Consider the following 21,619-nt stretch of genomic DNA (forward strand, 5'->3'; position numbering starts at 1 on the left):
TTCACATTCCGTTCGTACACACCTTCTAATAATCAGTTTGTCTCACTTGCCACTCGTCACTTCATTGATTAATACAACTTGAAGCAATACTTAGTTCTATTAGAGTTTACTGTTCTTCACTCTGAAGTTGGTGAAACATTTTGCTTTGCTGGAATGCGCAGCATTTTCCGTTATGTGCAATCGATTTTTTTCCTCCCATTAACTCAAAAAAAAAAATAACTGCACTGATTGTGAGCGTAGTAAATCGCTAGTTCAGCATAACGCTTGAGTCGTGCCAAATTGCAGAGAAGAAAAAAAAATGTGCGTATTTTTCCAAACGAAATTTTCACCAAACTTGGCGTGCCTGCCTCGTTTCATTGTGTTTAAATGTGTTTCGTTTCAATCATTGTTTAACAACCAATTCACGAGAAAATCGATTGTACTTGTTAGCAAGAATCACATTCATTACGTTATAATAATTCAAAAAAAAAACGCAACCATTTTGTTCCTTCACATGTCTCTGTTTTTCATGATTTGTGTCAACCTTTTCACAGCAGGCAATCGAATTAATCGAACGACCATCGCCTTCTCCAAAACCTCAAATTTGTTTCTCGTTCATTGCTTGTGTCATTTTAATCCACCGTTTCCTGCTAGACTTATCAATTTATCTATCATCCCCACAGTCCATTTGCTTGGTATTCTATCCTGTGTCAGCGAATCGTCGGTGGTGTGCAAAGTTGAACCAAGTTCCCGCCTGGGGACGAATCGTTTGCAATATCATGGAACAACTATGTCACATCACTGGCGAAGCGATAGCAATAAGTACACCCCCGTAACAGTTAATAACTGAACGTTTTTTTTTTAAATTTTATTATCTTTCTTCCCCTCGTTGCAACTACGACGACGATAATAATCCGAACGCAGGCTACACACCGGTGATTCACCGCACAAATGCGAATACTGCAACAAAACGTTCACGCGCAAGGAGCATCTCAACAACCACATGCGTCAGCACAGCGGGGACAACCCGCACTGTTGCAACGTGTGCAATAAGACCTTCACACGGAAGGAGCATCTGATCAACCATATGAGGTAATTGCACTACATTGACTGATGGGTTGGGATTATTGGGCTTTCAATCTGTGTATAACCGTGGTAGTTAATTTTAGTTCCGTGCGGGTGATTTGAACCTATGAGATTGGTTTCAAGGACCGTTGAGAAATAGGGTTAACATGTCCCGGGTTGGCGGTTCAATGCATAGGACGCTGGTCTTACAAGTTGTCAGTTTTCGTTTGTACGAGCCCCGACCTGGAAGAATTCTTAGTGTCAGTAGGATCCATAGTACTAGCCATGCAATGATTCTGTACACTAAGAATCGGTAGCGAAGTCTGTTGAAACAAAAAGGCCAAATTCCACAAAAGGAATGTAATGGTAAGACTTTGACTTTGATCTGCTCAATGAAGGTTGTTCTTCAGCAGGCTTCGTCATCGCATTTTGACTCTTCTGTTTAACAAACTAAGTCCGAGCCATAACAGTAACGAAGGCAAATTAAAACATTCCCAACAACAAAACTTCAGAATTTAGTTCTGTTGAATTTCGATTTGAATTCTTTTATATAACAAAATTCTGTCAAATTTGTCCACACATAATGCCAAAAATACGATCAATTAACGTTATTATTCTCCAACAGAACTCCGTTGGTTACTGATATTATTAGATACGAGCTATAACAGATAAAAAACAATGTGAATCGGTTTGTGTGGTTATCGATTCTTGCAGATTCGGTTGAATATCGAAACTACAACAGAAAAAAACTGAGGTTACTGCGGTCCTGTTTGTGTGAACATGAATTTAATTTTTTCCAATTAACGATTGATGCCGAGAGAAAATTTTTTGTTGTTCTTGTCTGATTTGAATTAAGGGGACTAGAGACTAGCGATGGGTAAAAGAGTTCATTTCAAGGAATCGTTCTGTGATGCAGAGTTCTATTGAGAGAACTCGTTCTCCAGAGCCGTTCTTTCGTTCTTTTCATAGTTGGTTGGTTTGTTCAAAGACTAAACGGGAACTTAGATTTGTTAGGTTAAGCGAGCAAAGAAAGGTCCCTCGACTTTGAACTGATGAATTACTGTTCTCGAAAAAAGAACTATTGCTCATTCATTCTTTAGAAGAAACGAACGAATTGCTCATCTCTCTTATATACCATCTGGCTCGAGAAAAGAATCCCAACCTCTGGATTACACTAGGAAGTATGAAAAGAATTTTATTAGACACAACACCTGAAAATTTGGAATGAATCGATCCATTAGTTTTTTGAGATATATTGTGCTCACCGCACTACAAAATGAAAAGCGTTTTGCGGCAGGGATAAAATCTACAATCTTACACATATAACGGTAAATTTTTTTACAAACATTACAAAACATGTAACGGGTGTTTTTAGGAGGAGGAGGTTTTTTTCAATAGGGATTACTCGATTGTCTGAAAGTTGTTTTAACAGTGTAAAGTGATGTGATAGTACTACTCAGTATTGTTTGGAAAATCATCACGAATAGGATAATTCCAGAACAACGCTTCCAAATCGTGATTTTTTTTCCAATTAAAATTGTTTATAGCGCAAAGTTCTCTTCAGTAATGAGGCGCATTTATGGTTAAATGGATACGCAAAAAAGTAAAATTGCCTTATTTGGAGCAAAGATAATCCACACGCCGTTCGAGAATTAACGATGAATTCCGATGATTGTACTGTTTGGTGCGGTCTATGGACTGGTGGAATCATCGGTCCTTATTTCTTTTTAAAACTGCTGCTTCCGGAACCGGAAACTGGAGTTGTTTGGCCAGCAACTGACATATCTTTAAAACAGGAACAGTTTTGAGACAAATTTAGAAGATATTTTCTCCTTTCTGCTTCGTCGCTCTGAATGACGGAAGTACTTCCGAAACTTTCGTGACCGGGAACTAATTATCGATAACTAACAAAACGTACACATTTTTTTCGTTTTCACCTTGTTATGTATAGAAACAAGCTCTTGAAATGAATATGTTTGTACTCATTATCATGTAATTTTGGAACCGGAAGTAGTATCCAAACAACAGTTAGTATTGTTTGTATAAATCGGTTCAGCCATCTACAAGAAAGGAAACGGAGTGCTTAATTTTTTTGCACATATCACCTTGTAATTCCGGAACCTATTGTAAAGTATGGTCTTTCATATGAATCAAAGATTGTGAAAATCGGTTCAGACATCTCCGAGAAAATCAAGTGCGTATTTTTTTGCACGTACTCATAGACATTTTGCGATTTTGACAAGCTGAGCCGAGTGGTAATGGCTTTGAAACAACACTAACTTTGAAAAGTTCATTCGACTTTTAGAAGTTAGTGTTTTTTATGCGGTACGTAACCCCGCATAAAAATAGACTTGAATGTGATGTCGGCAACGCATTGATTTGATTAGGAATAAATATATAACGTTGAATGAATTTAAACAATTTCTAACGCATTCTGTATTTCTTTTATCGTTCCCGCTCATCTTGTGCACCCTGACACCGGCAGTCGGTCACACACCGGCGAGCGTCCGTTCCAGTGCGATGAGTGCGGCAAGTCGTTCCCGCTCAAGGGCAACCTGCTGTTCCACGCGCGCAGCCATACCAAGGGACAACCGATGGAGCGGCCGTTCCGTTGCGACATGTGTCCGAAGGACTTCATCTGCAAGGGTCACCTGGTGTCCCATCAGCGATCTCATACCGGGGAGAAGAATCATCACTGTCCGCAGTGCAGCAAGTCGTACGTTGAGCGGGGCAACATGCTGCGGCACATGAAGAAAACCCACCCGGACGCGGTTATACCGGTGCTGCCCAAGTTGCCGCACATTAAGGTGGAACCGAAGTCCACCGGTGAGTACTGTGAGTGTATCTTTTTTTATTCACTATTATTTTTCTTGTTTTCGTTAACGCCGTGTGATATGCTAACGTTTAGAGTTAGAGTTAATTTCTAACGCATTAGTTTGATTAGTTGTTATTATTTTAGTTTAACCATATGTTGCAATGAAGTAGAAAAACAATTAAATTTTTAACATCGGATCGATCTTCCAAAACCGGCGCGCGATAACCGTCAGATTGTCAGCGTGGTGTAGAGGTTGAAGAATTCGGAATCTGTCGTCTAGAAGGTTTGACTGAATTAGGGTGCATGCAAAGACTCAAGCAGAAACAAAACAAATTTAGTAGATTCGGAATTCAAGAAACGTGATTACTAAACGGAAGTGTTTTGCTTCGCGAATATAATAGAAAGTGGCTCTGCTTTTTCGAAACGATAGATAATGTTCAAGTATGTTTAGAAAAAGTTAACGATGACAAGTAGCACCGAAGATAGGAAACGCATGTGATTTTCTGCCTATAAATTATGTACTAACATCGCATGACACTAGTATAGAGTGAGAGGTTTTGGAAGATTTTATCCTCGTATTAACATATTGCTTATGCTAGTGTGCTTCCCTAATATCATATATATTGATATGAAGTCCAATGACCATTGGTTCGGTTGAATGTGAATCGAAAAAAAAGATGGATGATATTTTTTCTACTTTATTGTAACGCTCGGTCCAGCGGTGCTGTACCGGTAGCCTGTGGCAACAGTATGAAGTTACAAAGAAATCCCCCCAAGAACTAAATGATCGTTTCTCTTTCTCTCGTTGTTCCTCCATTATCCCCCCCATTGTTGAACATACCTACATAACATTGCAAACCAAAAAAATAAAAAACAGTATCTCAGCCAACGTCGGTGGTGACGTCCCCGGCTCAGGCGACCTCCACAATCACATCGATCATCTCCAATACTCATCCATCGCAGCATCATCACATTCAACCGAAAATGGAACAGAAATCTCAGATACATCATCTTCCGATTCCCCATCAGCATCAGGCTCACCAGCTGCACCACCACATCTCGGCACCGATGCATCTGCCCCCACCAAACCCCCAACAATTGGCAGCACTCGCCCTCCACCACCAGGTGGCCCAGCAGCAGCAGCAGCAACAACAACAATCCTCACCCTCAACGGGCCGAGCACAGCCTTCTCCTCGTACATCACATCCGCCGCCGCCGCAGCAGCAGCAGCTTCCGGTGCAACAGCCGGGACCGCCCCAGGTCCCCCAGGGCCCCCCGGAAAACCAACAGCAGCAGCAACCGGGCCCGGGCCCAACTGGACCCCTGCCACCACAACACCATACGGTCCCGGTTACTATTATAACCCACGCTGGCACAATTAATCCGATGCCGGATGGGCTCAACAATCGGGTCGGTACGATTCAGATGCATCACCTGAATGCAGGCCAGTCGGAGGAACACTCGGTGGTCTATTGAAATGATCACGATGTTGCCCCCATGGTCACTGGGCCTCCGAATGTCCAGATGTCTTCAGGAATAGCGTCACCCGTTGTGACACGATTGTAACCACACGAGCCATTGAGATACAGCAGTAGCAGCCGCAGCGGATTAAGTACAGATTTGCAATTAGTAGTTTTTAAAACATAATAGGAGGAATCTTACTCGTAACCAGTAATATACATAGTGGAATCATGTATGCGACAACAACAAAACAAGTACTAAAAGATGTATGTATGTAATTGTACACACTCACATACAAGTGGAAAGAAACAATAATACGAAAGAAATAAATAAATAAAACATGGATCGATATCAAATATCGATGAAAAACTAACTAAAAGTAATACATGAAAATATGAAAAACAATAAAAAAACAGAAAGTTGAAAACAAACACAAACTAATGGTAATATAGAGAAAAGAAACAAGAAAATAATCTAAATTGGAAATATTGAAATATATTGTAGTGAAAGGAAAATTGCAAGCAACAAAAAAAAACAACCAATCCAACGCAAAACTGACTGTTTAAAACGTTCTTTTTTGTTCGATACGTGGAAGCAGCGCAGCCCAGACGTGATAGAAACACAACACACACCGTTATAAAGCAAACACAGTGAATAAGAGAAACCAGAAAACCCTTAGGTAAAGCTATTACAAGATGATCATAGAAATCAATACTTAAACAAATAAGCAAATTGTTGAAATAGGTGAAATAAACAAATAGTAATTGATTTTACCCCGCAGTTGATAAATGGAAGTTAATCAGAACGAAACGAGAAAATCGTAAACAAAACTGAAAGTTGCTGGTCACAAAAAAAACTTTTTTTTTCGGAACAAAGTCATAAAGAGATAGGAAACACGTTCAACTCGAACCTGAACTGAGAGAAGAAAAGAATAAACAAAGCAAACAAACAAACAAACAAAAACACAATAGCGATTGTGAGCAATGGCATCGCTAAATGAATAGTACAACATTACACAGTAACTATTAATAGTAGAAACAAAGAAAAACATAACAAATAATCGTTTGGAAACTAAGAGCACCACATGAACGCGAGAAATTTTACTGCGAAATAAGCAAACAAAAAAAAAAAAAGAAAAACAAAAACGTGCGTGTTTATCATTCAACATCTCATACATCATCTTCTACGCCGGTAACTCGTTAGAAACTGTCGCCATAAATGCTGCCGCCATAAACAAAAACTAGACATGGAAAATAACTTGTCGCAACTGTTGTGTAATAGCCACGCCTACTTACTGAACATTCACTCGCTCATGCAAATCTATTCAATAGGGAAATAAAAAAACAAACCAACTACAAACATACAAACATCCACACTAACAACAGGTACACTAAATCGGGATCATTCCGACGAGGGAAAACCATACTAACAATAATCAAACTCCGCAAATTCCACATAACCGAACAGAGTACTCCTAGCAGTGCAGAAACAGCAACAACACACCCACAATAGATTCCAATCAACCACACACACACATGCAGCAACTACAGATGTAATAAAACTAAAACAAAACCAGATGCAAACCGAAAACATGAAAACAGCAGAACAATTATTTTTCTATGTCTTGTGTGTTTTTTGTAGTGTAATAATGTGAGAGGTACTACACTGATCTACTATGTGTGTGAGAAAGAGAGAGAGAGAGAGAGAGAGAGAGAAAGTGAGAAAGAACGCGTGCGAATGAGTGATTTTTCTGTTTTTCCGCAATAGAATGTTTTCATTTCTATTAGTAAACAAGAAAAATGGCATGACGAGGGCCGGTGGATTTTTGCGGCGCGCTGTGAAGATGCAGACAGAGAAAAAAACATCCCAAAAGTTCGCCACCCTTGTTTTATTTAACCATAACTTAACAATAGTTCCATAGCATCTATAAACAATAGTAACCAGTTTTATCCACAAACACACGCATATTACGCAATAGAATATAACTCTGAAGATGGGACCGCGCCGGTCGGGGTTGTTCTGTAGGGGTTTGAAGACACAACAAAATGAAGAGAAAAATAAAACCGACCTCTGACACGACCGGTGCTAACCTAACCAGCTACAAACTATACTAATTTTAATTCATACAGAATAAAATAGTCAGGAAAAGATTCTTCTTCTGATAAATCACAGATTACTGAAAAAGAGAGAAACCTATAAATGTAAATTAACATGTCCACACCTTTACTAAGCAGGCAGTATCATATTGGTCGTAACGAATGTTGATAGGGATAACGAACATAGCAGCAAAGCATAGTTTGAACTTCCAACAGAAGAATTCTGAGTGTTTCAAAGCAGCAATCGATGTAGGGAATTTGAGTTTCGATTTGTGTTTGTTTAAACTAAAGTTTTTTTTTCTGTTTTGAAATAGTTTTTCCGTTGAGTACCCATACGCCTGCAACAACATAACAATAATGTAACGATCAACAAACCAAACCACCGTAAAACAGATAGCATCAACACATAAATACATACATACATACATACATGAACACACACCCACACGCAACTAAGCAAGTCAATAGCAGAATCAAATATGGGAACGATGATCGGCACCTCCCCCGGGTGTTTGTCGGTTTTCCAACCGGTTACAAAGCAGCACACTAATGAACAGTTTAAATCATTCTACCGACGACCGTTTGATTGATTTCATTTCAGTTTCCATTCTATTTATCAACGATGGAAAAGTTTTGTGAACTCGAAGCAGTGTTTGTTTTCTAGATTATTTTTCTTTTTGCGTCACGAGAACTATACGAAACACAGAAGAAGAAGTGAAAACATGTTTTTGGCGACCAATGTTTCGAGCTGACATCATCATCATCATTGTCTGGACATATTTAGTGCGTTTCAACTTACCGTCGTGCCCGGTCCCGGTTTCGATACTGCCGTGAACTGTCGCGTGATTCTTCGTGATTTTAGATGAGACGCGCTTGTTCCGGTAGTTCGGTATGTGAATATGGGGGCGGGAGGCAGTTAAAATTATCGTCGAACTGAGAAAGAAAAAGAAGAATCATAAAAAATCAATACGAGGTCCAATCCATTTCGAAAACAAAACCCACCGGACCTATATTCCGATGTGAATCATTCTGTTTGAGTAGATTGCTTTGGTTGCCAGTTCTTAGTGTACTGAACGCAACTTTCGTTCTGTGAGAATCCTTCCATTTGAATATACCACATCCTGAATCTCATGGAATTGGATGCGGGCTGCATACTTTAATTACTATAGCAATTTAGCTTTACGACATTCGAGAAGATTGACAATTGACAATTATGACGTGCTGAACAATAATCCGCTTAACAGTGGTAGATAATGGCTGGCTTCCAAACAATATGAGATAGTTATTATTATGATTTCGTCGCCCGTGCGAATGTGAAATAATTACGACATCGTTTCAAAAGTATTCGAACAATTTTTTCCATAAGCATTCGAATAATTTTTCCCGTTTTTGTTCAAGATCGCTCAACGATTGTAGGTGAAAGGTGTAAAACGATGATTGAAAAATAAAATCCTTAGATTACGAACTTGACATAAATTTTGTTGCAGCATAATTGAATAAATCTTGAGGGAATTTTGTAAAGAAAGAAAAAGTTTATAAGTTGTTCTATCGAAATAAAGGGCAGATTTTATCACAATTTGATGATTAGAAATCAAGTAATTCGCAAAATAACGTGGTGAATCTAGTAATGAGATTGGTACAATCACCCTAGTATCTATAATGGTGAACCTTTTAATTTCGTCACTTACCATTCGAAATGTTATTCGCATGAGTACTCAGAAAAAAGTCCAATAAATTTGTTTTAAGTCGTACTTTCAATAGTTTATTATAAACTGCTAACGCACTGATGAATCGAAGGCGAAACGTATACAAAATGGTTTAAAGATAGTTCAATATTGGCTTCGTACGGAGCCCGTTTTCAAGGATTTGTTACATGAGTTTGAAACGTTTCCGCTAAACTGGGTATGTTCCAGTATCTTTCGTGATTGAGGCTAACAACTCGAAATCCGGTGTCTTCGAGTACACATAGTATGAATCTGGTTTGAAGCTTCTGGACCTAATAGAGATTGGTGTTCCTACACTCACCAATAGCTCATATTACCCGGTGAATTTTTCCAGGTTCCGTCAAGTCGCGATTATTGTGAAGCGATTCTAAAGCTTTTTATTATTTTCCACTATTGGCATAAAGTCAAAAGTTTTTGGGTATTATTGCATCAAAGATTTCGGGTATAATTTCGAGCGGATGTGAAATTTTCATTCTTTCACTTGCTGTTACGACCATTTAAATATATACCTTGATTTGTACCATTTCGTGTGGGATTTTCTAATTATGACCGATATTTATACGAACTGTTGAACAAAATAAAAATTGGTGCGAGTTTTTTCTCATGTACAAATCGCTAGCCAAAAAATAAAAACTATTCAACCAAACTTTGGATTTAGCGATGAAATGTTCCTGTTGTTACATATCTTGTTTTTATTTTCGATTTTTCATTTGGGATTTGTAACATACAGTTTAAATTGAAGCAGGGTTATTTAGATAAGCATACTTGAACTAGTATTGAGGTAACCGGTTAGTGTTCGATTTCCATGACCTTAAGCGCACATAAATCAGTAAAGTCAGTAAAACTCAACTGAATCGAGAGGAATTCACATCGTTCTAAATGAAAGCCTAGTAATTTATGAAATTATTTCGCTCAGACAAAACAATGTGCTTCTCTCAAGTCTTCCGGTATGCGAGTTCCAAACTTATCGTTTATAGATAAGTTTTTAATTGTGGTTTTCGGGTTTGTATTGTAATAACAAACCCAAGTATGTTAGAAAAGGCAATATTGCGCTTTCATTATCCGGTCACAAATTATATTCATAGATTGAAATGTTGAGTTTGTCTTATCATGAGCGTATATTGATGCTTCCGTAAGGGCTAAATGATTTTTTGTTAATAATTTGCACGAATAACCGTTTGGAACCGATACTGAGAACAATTTTATTTTCACACATTTCCGTTACTAATGCGAAAATTTTTCGACAGTGACACCCCTGAACTCTTATCTATAGCCAGAGAAAGTAATGTTCATTAAACTATTCTTATAAAAACAAAAATTGGCATAGTCCTAGACAGCGTCATTTCAAATGATGTGCGGTTATCACAGAAGAAACTTGGATCACTCGCAATTTTCAAAGAGCTATTAACTTTTCCATTTACCTGGTCTCTACAAATCACAAGTTTAATCGAAATTTTTAATTTAGATATCTCAGATCTTCCAAGATGATGTAGAATTAAACTGATTATTGGCCCTTATTACCGGTATCACTACACGGTGAAACCAAGTGAAGTGATTGTAACCCTTATTATCGGTATCACTTCACGGTGAAAATCGAGTGAAGTGAATTTAGGTCCTTAGTACGGAAGTCGCTTCAAAGACAAAAGTAATTATTTGGATGAACTTGAATTCATTATGAACATCACGCCATCAATATTTCGTTGAAAAAATGAGTTTTTTCCACTACAGTGATCACTTCACTATGCGTGATACTGGTAATAGGGAAAATCAAGTGAAGTGACATGTAAGTGAAGTGAATGTGAATATGGAGTGAGAACGGTAATAAGGGCCATTATATTTTTCGTTTGAATGTGGTTGCCATTTCTCCGGAGAAACAGGAACCTATCAAAAAGAAAAACATCTAACGCTACGACAGGGCTAACAATCGAATCACGTCCGAACCTTGAAATTAATATCATGTCCAACAAGTTGGCAACACTTCATCACTTGTAAATAAAAACTACATTAGGTTTTTTATCGTGACGACACAAATGAACAAGTATTCATCCTTGACAGTTCAGCGGTACTGTTTACAAACAAACTTAAACAAAAATCGAAGAGCACATCTAAAACAATCATCTTTACATTTTGCAACTAGTCACTTTTATTTAATAAATATCAAAAACGAACCGTATTCAATCGTGAACAAATGTTTTAAAACTTTATTTAGGCGATACGGACCGTAAATGGTCTGATCCAATTTGTCAATAAACAAACAAAAGAAATTTCTGTTTACAAACAGTACTGCTGATTATGTCAAAATGTGTTCATCCGATTGAGGTTAGCAGTGACGGTAAAAAACCTGCCATCGGAATAATACTTAACAGATTCGTTCTATTCAAATCGAGGTACCGATTTGATACACCGAAAATCGAGTAAAAAAGTCTTATTGAAACGCTGGACATATTTCATCGATAGTCGCTTTTAAATCTTGATAAATTTTCAAATGGCCTTATAAGTAATATGAGGCATGGGACGATTAAGCAATGTAAACGTATTCCTCTGTGTTCGAGATTTTTTCACTGACGATAAAAATTCGCGTATTGCAAAAACTTTCTTTTCGTAATTAAAAGATTCATAAGGCCATGCACATTGAACACGTTGTAGTTGAAGAAATGTACTGGTATGATAATTTAGTTCTGGAATGATTTGATTGTACCATTATTGAGAAATGTGTGTCGCACATGGTTGACTCTAGATTCATTCCAGAAATGGGTTACAAGCCGCCAAACTTCATCCACTCCGATTTGGATTGAACTTTGCACACATCTACAGTATAGCAAGCCATTTAGTTTGCATAGCTGGATAGACATTCGACTCAGAACTGGTTTTTTGAAAAGGGTGAATGTATTTTTTGCAAGCACTTCTCTGGAACTGCTCATTATTCTCACATACTTGTATGTATGTCGATGGGGATTGGACTTGGAAGTTGAGACGCGCTTCAATATGCCAGGAACTCCTGAAAGACTTACAATTATTTTCTAGTCATTTTAGCAGCTCCTTTGCGACAAACTGAAAACAAATTATTTACAACCAAGATACAGAAGAAAACAAAACACCCAAACAACGGGAACCCTCTCTGCGAAACAATTTACATCCCTAGCACGAACAAAAAGGACATTAGAAAAAAAAACGTTCGAACTAACGATAAAACAAGTCAACTTTGGAAGAAGAATTTTTAATACTTTTGATTTCCAGGCCAGATAAAAAACAACGGTCGAGTTTTAGCAGCTCGACCGAACAAAACCCGATATATACAGCAGCATAGCCAAGCAAACCAGCTTTAAACATTCGTTTTCACCAACCAAATAGCACACATGATTGATTTCCACTAACCGACAATCTTTAGTTTTCACTGAAACAAATGGCAGAAACAATTCCGGTTTTTACATTGAGGCACCTTGAGGATACAAATACTTTTAAGAGGTTTTTGAATTGAACACAACTTGATAAGCAGTGCGAAAACAGAAACGAAAACTCACACCACATCCCACGAACCACTACTACATGCAAAAAATACACTACGCGGCATACTAGGAAAAAAGTTACAACTATTCACCAGAACATCATCTACGCCCATCTAGCATTACTATCTCTTAAGGATCAAAATTCATCCAAGCAAATAGGAGCATATTGAAAACAGAAGATTCAGGAACATTATTACACATAAATATACTATTTAGTGGTAGTTGTCTAAATTGAACAAAATCAAGACAACCGAAAACAAAACAAACAAAAAATAAAAAACGTGAAAAGCAACAAAGTATAATACTATTAATTTTTATGTGAATTGTTTCGCTTGATTCTTCGTTTATTATTCTGTGTAATCAAGATAACGAGAGCAGAAAAAAGCACTTTATTGATTATTAAAGCTAAAGAGATCACAAACAAAATCATTAAACACACAGAGAAAAATAGACACAGCAGTTTTTTTCTTCTTATTTTAGGGAAAGAAAAAGTGAAAACTATTTTGTTGTAAAAGATGTTATAGTAAATGTATATAAGGTGAAAACAGATGAAGAGAAAAAGAAAGTTAGAGTCACACACAAAAACCAAGCGTTGGCGGAGCGCAAATGAAATAACTGCAGTAGTGGAGCAAATGGCTACAAAGGAGGAAACACACCACACACCACAGACACCCACACATACACATTTAGTATTAGAAATTTAGCTGTGACAAAAAAGAACGTTTAGGTATGTGTCTGAGATATAGCATGTAAAATTAAAAAAAGAAAAAAAAACTAACATCCAGGAAACTTGAACACGCATGGACGCAAAATTGAACACATGTTTGGGACGAAATTTGAAAGCACACAAAACTAACACTCACTCCTTTACGTTGAGGGCAAATTTTACGCGATGGCTGGATAGGCTCCCCGGGAAGCAAACAGCAGTAGCAGCAGCAGCAGCAGATGCACACGCAGGTTTTAAAGGAAATTACGTTTTTGATTTTTAGGAGCGCGACGAAAAGCGGAAAAAATTGAAACAAGAATAAGAATTAAGCAAAAATCTGATAAACGAAGTGATAAAAAAAACTTGAGAGCGAAACACAGGAGAGAAGGTGAATGCTGTATATACAACAAAAAAGAAGAAATTTTATTTACAATTTTTTCAGAAAAGTGAAACGGAAAAATGTGAAACAAATCGTGAATAAGTGGAAAATCTTTATGACTACTGAAAGCAAATCACGTGCAGCTAAGCTGCATTTTATACGAATTTTCTATTGAAGGTTATTTTTTAATTTACATTAAATTGAGGATCAGGAACAGTGCGAGAGTGCGCGCGCGGGCTCTCGCATATCGAAGCTAGAAAAGTACAGTTCAGCAGAACCGGAAAATTGAAAATTTGCGGGCTCTATCAGATTTTCTCGGTGATACAAGATTAGAAGCAGTTTCGTGGCAAAATAAATTGAAAAAAAAGCAAGCGTATTTTAGGATAAAGGACAGGCAAATTCGGAATTAGTCGTTCGAAGGAAAATAAAGCAAAATCAAGTGTTAATACGGAAATAAAATAAAATGTAGCGATATATCGTAAGCGAGCAAGTTTAGGCCGAACATATAAAATTACGCAGAAGGTTTACTGTAAGGGCAAAACTAACGGAAAATTCGAAACTAAAACTATTATTACGTTCAGAAGACGGTAATAATTTATGATAACATTTATTTATTACATTTGTAAGAAGAAACCCCTATATAGATTTTCCTTATTTTTAATATTTTGTTTTATTTTTATATTTTTAGTATAACTCTGATAACACGCATTACTTTAGGTTTAGTGCTGAGAAAGTTCATATAATTTATTAAGGAAAATAACAAATCAACAATATGAACCGCAATGTCCTCCATTAACAAAACAATAGTGAAAACGAGTGCGTTAAGAAGATGCAGAAAATAGTCGATTCCTACTTCCTATTTGACGAGGGACACAGTAAAAATCGCAACAAATGTCCGTACTTATGATAAGAAAGAATGAATAAAAAATGATAGCAACTAAAACGGTACCAGTTAGAAGTGTACTAGTGCAAATCGGTGTTAGCTGCAAGTGAATGCCATTTTTGTAGAAAAAAAACGAAAAGTAAACGTTCGGAACATCCCAATACCAATGGAAATCGCGCAACCCTTCACAACGTACAAATTAAGTTTAGATAGGCGGTAATGCTGTGAAGGTGTCCACAACCACGTCCGAAATTGAGAGCCGATTTCACTAGTTCACCCAAATACAGATGGACACAGCTCGATCTAGGGACCATTACTTTCTGCATCCGAGAGCAAAACATCCTGAGATGTGAGAACATTGATGAAAGGAACCCATAATTAACGTGTAAATGTAACAGGGCGTGTAAGCAAACAATAAACAGTAGCATGCTGCGCAAAATTTCACTGCACACACACAAAAAGGGAAAAAATACAATCCATACACAAACAAGCGTGCGAATGATATGATTTCCATACAATTTTACATTAACAACAACCATACAAAGTGAAGCAGATATAATTTCAGCTTTTTTGCTCTTTTTTATACACACAAACTGAGAAGAGTGTGCAGAGAGATAACAATAACTAAGCAAAACAAAACAAACAAAAAGAAAAATGAAACTAATCGAAAAATCGCAAATAAATTCGCCCCATAAGTTCATTTTTGATTACATGTTCATCCCCTCTGTCCAAACACACACCCATACACATGAAAGTTGGAAAGCATTTGTGAACTTGAACGGATGTGAACACCGATAAACCAGCACACAAAATACTTTCGACAACAAAAGATCCTTTTTCTTAGTTTATAGCTTTTGTTTTATTGTAAAACAAAAATACAGCCAGTATAATGTATCCTTAATGTTTCAAACTATAAATTATATTATCAAAATTAATAAATGTTTTGAATATAAAGTAGTTTCAAAAAAGTCTCTGGTCTTTTAATGATGAAAGAAATCTTTTTTTCCTAGTCAAAATGAACTGTACTAATATAGAAGTTATAAAGCACAGTACTTACTTTTATTTAAACTAAAAGCAAATTCAGTTTAACGGTTTACATACGGATGTTATTTACACGTATCTTTTTTCCGCTTTCGATAAAATCAACCACGACATTACGGATGTTGGATTGGACGAACTTGGATTCATTAGAAACATTCTTCGTTGGCTACAGTCATACCTCATCAATAGTCGTTTAGCCATTGTGTGGTACCAGACCACAACATGGTTACCACGTATTACAATTGGCGATCACACGTCCAAAGAGTTCCTTACTTCATCCGAAATACCACGTAATAGACGAGAAAAAAATGGTATTCAATTTCGAATGTTTTTTGGATGAATCATTGATTAGAAGATCGACTAGCGCTAAATCAAAGACATCATATTAACAAGAACAATTCATTGGCAACAACCATTTTTGCGAACATGGCACCCTCAGGCGAGTTCACATCGAATCTCGTATAAAGAAGTAGGGGAGAGAAATGTCAAATTCGTGCGCCAAAACAGCAGCACTGCGGCGCACACATACAATTGACATGATATGTTGAATGTGATGTCGTGCGAAGGCATTGTGGAACTGAAAATTGATTTCGCTCCAAGCTGACAGGATTTGGTTAACCCCTTAACGCTCAAGGGAAATATGATTCCCTTCTATAAAAATGGTTATAGATTCTTCAATTACTATTAAATCGATGTTTTTTTTTACTGAATGTTAAAGAAAACTTATTTCCAAGGCGATAAATGTGTTTCTGAACGAATAAGTAAAAAGAACTATTAATTTTCATTGCACTGAAAAAGTTTGTGCAAAATGACGTATAGAAAATATAACACATTGTAAATGTGTTATGTGCAACGTCCACAAGTATATGAAATCGTTTCGTAGAATGTCCTAACTAATTATTTATTTAACTATTCTGATCATTAAAGCAATAAATAAAATTACGATATAATAAACCCAACTCTTTTTTTTATTTCTAAGAATCATAGGGAAAAATATTTCCCATGAATTATAGGAAACTTATGCACCCTGCTATGTTTTTCTTGTGATATTCTCTTAATTTACACCCCCAATAGCTAAAATATTCACCCCTATTCTGTATTTCAGCTGCATCGCCTGTTGAAGTTTTCTCTGTGTTAGAGCGATTGTCACTTTTTTATACACTGGACGATATGGGAAAGAAATATGTAAACATGTTTATTTTTTTATCGTGTCATTCGACCTAAAAAACAGATTATTGATGCATGGATCTTGGTTTTTACACCTGCTCTACATCATGCAAAGCAATGGAAAATGTAATTGTAAATAAATAATCACTTTTTATTGAGGCTCATATATATATTTGGTGATCGCACAAAATGATTAGTGTACTTTATAAACTTTACCAAAAACTTTGAATCACAATGTTTAGCTTTACTGCAAGTTAATCCACATCGTAGCCATACAGTGGCCCTTCCATGTATGCTTTGAACATATCTTTGGAATTTCGTCTAATTCGACGCCCGATCGGCTCCAGGTCATTGTAACACTTGGGAAATACTCTCTCCACCGCTGCAATTGCTTCTTCTGGTGAAACTTTCCTCACTGCTAGCACGGAATTCAGTGCTTTAGTTTTAACACAGTCCTGCAAGACAAAAAAAAAAACACTAGAAGTACTAACTGAAAGAAAAATCACGTGGTGTGTCACTTACCTGATGGGCCTGCTTTATTTTGAAAGGAGATGCATCACCCTGGGTACATGCGCTAAGAAAAGAGCAATGTGTTAAATTAGCAGCACGTATTTCCGTACACGCCAGATGATCGATGTTTTTGAAATCCAGATCATTTCTGCAGTAGTCAAACATGTGAATCATTTCATGAGACAGCACTCCCTGCACTATTCCCTCATTGCGGGCTATATTTTGGCAAACCACCACTTGATTCAAAACAGGATCGTAGCCTCCACTGACCGAGATGTCACAAACCTCACAAGCAATGTGTCGTCGGATGTCGATTGCACTGAGGAACGATATGCTTTAATTTGGATCATTCAAAATTATGTGAATTTACCAGCCTGAACTCTTTAGTGCTCCCATCATTAGTTTAACCATAGGACTGTTTTTGACGCACGAATATACGTTCCGTTCGCACTTGATTTTGTCGATGTTCTCCCTTCCTTCGATACCTAACAGCACACGGCCCCAGCTAGGTTTGTACTTTTCTCCCCGGCGTTCAGGGTACAAATCATAGCCCCATTTGTTACCTTCTTTTTCGTCTTCTCGATCTACAACAGCATTCGGAATTGGGGCCGATGGTTTGCTTTTGGCAGGTTGCGGCACAGGGTCGTCGGACATGGCGAAACTGATGAAATGTTAAGTATTACTATTCATAGCTATTCTGAAGATCTTGAACTCTGATGTAATACAAAAACAATCACATTTCAGAATTGTCGGTATAGAAGGATGTCGCACTATATCTGAAGATGTGAGACGATATTGCTTCATGGGAAATAACACAGACATTAAAAACGAAGATTAATACCGATGTTAATATTATTTCATATTTCGAGTCTTTTGATTTTCAAAATACACTAGACAAAAAGCAATAACGAGTTTTATAAGACTAAGGCTATGGACTAAGTAGAAATCAATTTTTAGTAGCGCATCTAGAAGGGCGAATGGGGCTGTCGCCCATGGCGCAACGGTTTTAGAGGGGTGACAATCTTATTCTGCCCGAGCGTTAAATTTCCTCGGTAAGACACTGTCAATTTCATTAGAGATCTGTGTGAACAGTCCGATGATTTTCTTAATTGTTATCTATGCTTGATATAATTATTATTTCATCAAGACTTCATTATGTGAAAATGTCATAATATTGTCTTAGGAATTTATCATAGAAAAAAATGCGAACTAAGAAGGAATTTCGGAACCGAAATTTCCGGTTACTTCAAGAGAGTCAAAATTAAGAAATAAATTTATCTCGTGATTTTTTTTATTCCACCGTTGCAATCAACTGTTAAAATTTAGGAGGAACATACATTCAGTAAATCGTCATGCATCAATAATATTTAATAAAGTGAAACCAATTATCTTTAGATTAAAACGGACAACTTAACTTGTATATCCTAGTCATGGGAACTACGAGTCGTCAATATCTCATATGTATGAGAACGTGGATAAACTGTCTTATGCATTTCTTATTTGTTATCTATGCATAATATAACTATCCGCTATAATTATTTCATCAATAGTACGTTATGTGGAAATAATCTTGTCCTGATTTCATCATTGACAAACATACGAACGAGGAAGGAATCTCGGATCCGATCTTTCCGGTTACAGTCAGGCAAAGTTAATAAACTAATTTATCCCACAAATTTTTATTATTCCAGCCTTGAAACTAATGCGTCATAACGAAAGCTAATCAATTTTATTTTGATTGAGAGGCAATTTAATTTGTATTCCCTAGTCATAAGGAATACAGCATCGAGTCGTTAACTTCGCAAATGCATGTGAAATGATTAGTTTTTTAGTTTGAGGTTCTTTATACCGAATATTTCGGGATGATTCTTAACTGTTGGTATATGAAATGTTAAAAAACAAATTTTGAATTAAATTACAGAACAAAAATTTATATTTTTCATTAGACTTGCATATGAATATCTTAAGTAATATATTGAAGAATTATCTTCTATATCATAAGCCAAAATTTTGGTATACATTTATTTTCCTAGTGTCTGAAAGTCATAATTCGTTCTTATGACTTTAGAGGATCATTTTGTCTGAGTGTACAACTGCAGTACGATACTATATAGAATTCAATTTTATGCTTATATCGTAGTTTGTGGTTCTATTACCCCGATTCTGTATTTTAATCGAATGTAAAAATTTCCATACTGTATTTTGTTTAAGTTGTGTTTTCCTATGGGAATCTCGAACTCCATCAAAATACAGAATGAAAATATCATATGATCAAAATACAGGAAGATGAGGCTCGACTCTGAATGTTTATTTCAAAAAGACTAAACAAGTTACAACATTTTGTTATTTTTTCTTCGTTTATCTAATAATAACGAACAATTTTTCAGAAGACATATTATTGTTCAAATCTTGATAAATCATTTCTTAGCAGATGGTCAAAATGATAGATAGATTTTATTCATTTTTTACAGATTTTAAATAGTCTCGTCAATAAGAGCAAAGATCCGAAATCCTTATTTTTGGAACGATCTCCAAACATGAACCCTGGCGATGTGTTTAACAGTCACTTGGAATATTCCATTAGAGGAAAGCGTTTCTGATGCTCGCAAATGTCTAAAAAATTCATCAGAAAGGAGCACGTTGTTACCAAGAACTGCGTTCAGTTAATAGTTTATTGAAATTTTATTTATTTTTTTAGCAGGATTATTTTATAGTGAAAAACATGTAATCTTGATGTAAGCGATGTCGATAACTGAAAACATTTTTATTTTAGATTAGACTTTGTTTTGTACGAAAGAACAGGCTTATAATAACAAGGACATCAGTTCTAAGTAAAAGAACGTAGATTATCAAAACATATTTATTTGAATTGCAGATTGCAAACCGTATTACAGATGCATACCTTTTTAAATATATTATTTGAATTTTATTATTATTATAGCTGTTTCATTGGAATTGACTTGTTTCTTCGTCGTATGCTATACTGTTTTAAAAGTAGTTTCAACGCTGTCATCATAGTATGCTTCGTCCAGCTTTCCGGTATCTACATGCTCGCAAATAACAAGATTATTACTATTTAAAGAAAATAGTTCCAATAGGACTTACTTCCAAATATCATAGAGGTTATCATCTCGCAAATCGCTGGAAGATATTCGCACATTCCTACGTGTTTGTTATGAAAGTACTGCTCACGACGACTTCAAAGTTGTGCTAAAACTGAAACTATAGGCGGAATGCATTCGTTTGTTATAATGGAACTAGAAGTGATCCAAGCAGAACAACAATTAAAAGTAACTTACATTTCCGCTAGTTTAAATGAAACAATTTTTTTCAGCAGCTGATTATTGAAGAGATGTTTAATTGTAGTATACTGTCTGCAGCAGTATTATTTTGCTCTGATCCATTCGGAATTAGTAGTGGAATTATATATGCTGTTATGGATTTGATTTTTTCATTACCTTACCTGTTGAATTGCGGCAAAACTATTCAAACAGGTATTAAAATCAGTATCACAACCTGTGGATATTTATGGTGCGAATAGGTGAAGGTCAAGCTTATTTTTATGTATTTTTTGTTTGTCTCGTTTTAACGAGTTCAAGGGCATATAGTAAAAGCTGTGTCTTCGACCACGTGGGGCCCATTTCCAACATCAGCTGATGTACAATTCAACACGTGGCCTCAACCGACTGTTGCCGCGCCTATCCTAGTAACCAAGTGTGGCTTTCATTTCCATAGTTTCAAAATATTTTCCTTCAATCGATCAGTTCGTTGATGTAAGGCGATTTTTCGTAGTCCAGTACCGAGAAGTGGTCGGTAAAGGTGTATTTTTGAAAGGTGAATCGTAATTTTTACTTGTTACGGGAACCGGTTTTGCTTTTTTAAATGTGCAGTGGATAAAATGGAATTTGAATTTGGGATGTGCTTCAACAGGGACTTTATTTATAGACTTTACAGTTTATGTAGAAAGAATGTGTTGAAAAAGGACCTGTACAGTAAGGTACTAAATCTCTATAACTCTTCGGACTCAAAGGCGCCGAAATGTACCTATCCGTTTGCTTCTTTATCACAAACTCTTGAAGATTTCGATTATATTTCAGAACATTAGTCTACTATTTATTAAATATAACAAATTACAGGAGAGTATATTTGTTTAAGAGGCTGTTGTTAATTCATTTTATTTGCGAAATGTGAATCGTTTAATCAGTAAAGCAAACGTTATAGAGTACAAAAGTTTTCCAACGAACTTTTATACAGTGTACATTCTGTGTTTAGTTTAAAATTGAACAT

The 21,619-nt window shown here is 36.4% G+C and overlaps 3 protein-coding genes across 55 annotated transcripts in view; 2 read left to right on the plus strand and 1 right to left on the minus strand.

Moving 5' to 3' along the window:
- The window catches only part of LOC131429915 (zinc finger protein 271-like), a 44,477-nt gene extending 28,895 nt beyond the window's left edge, over positions 1–15,582 (plus strand). For 47 of the 50 annotated variants that reach the window (XM_058594371.1, XM_058594370.1, XM_058594375.1 and 44 more), the window contains 3 exons: positions 904–1,071; positions 3,530–3,879; positions 4,737–15,582. In XM_058594371.1, the coding sequence (XP_058450354.1) occupies positions 904–1,071; positions 3,530–3,879; positions 4,737–5,335 (1,117 nt within the window). In that variant the 3' untranslated portion in view covers positions 5,336–15,582. The remainder of the gene's footprint in view (positions 1–903; positions 1,072–3,529; positions 3,880–4,736) is intronic. The other 3 variants (XM_058594393.1, XM_058594373.1, XM_058594401.1) reach the window with 3 other exon arrangements.
- A 1,388-nt stretch (positions 15,583–16,970) lies between these two features.
- On the minus strand, positions 16,971–18,075 carry LOC131429924 (mitochondrial inner membrane protease ATP23 homolog). Its single transcript, XM_058594449.1, has 3 exons — positions 17,703–18,075; positions 17,345–17,651; positions 16,971–17,277 (listed from the first exon to the last, which is right to left on the minus strand). Exons 1-3 carry the CDS (start codon positions 17,984–17,986, stop codon positions 17,077–17,079), a joined length of 792 nt encoding a protein of 263 aa, XP_058450432.1. The 5' UTR covers positions 17,987–18,075; the 3' UTR covers positions 16,971–17,076.
- Positions 18,076–21,104: 3,029 nt separating this feature from the next.
- LOC131429925 (dynein axonemal heavy chain 7) overlaps positions 21,105–21,619 on the plus strand; it is a 29,184-nt gene continuing 28,669 nt past the window's right edge. For 3 of the 4 annotated variants that reach the window (XM_058594453.1, XM_058594450.1, XM_058594452.1), the window contains exon 1: positions 21,137–21,329. The gene's annotated coding sequence lies outside the window, so the exon portion shown is untranslated. Of the gene's footprint in view, positions 21,330–21,619 lie in introns of all 4 variants that reach the window. The other variant, XM_058594451.1, reaches the window with a different exon arrangement.

Source organism: Malaya genurostris, chromosome 2 (assembly GCF_030247185.1).
Source record: "Malaya genurostris strain Urasoe2022 chromosome 2, Malgen_1.1, whole genome shotgun sequence".
Classification (NCBI taxonomy): domain Eukaryota; kingdom Metazoa; phylum Arthropoda; class Insecta; order Diptera; family Culicidae; genus Malaya; species Malaya genurostris.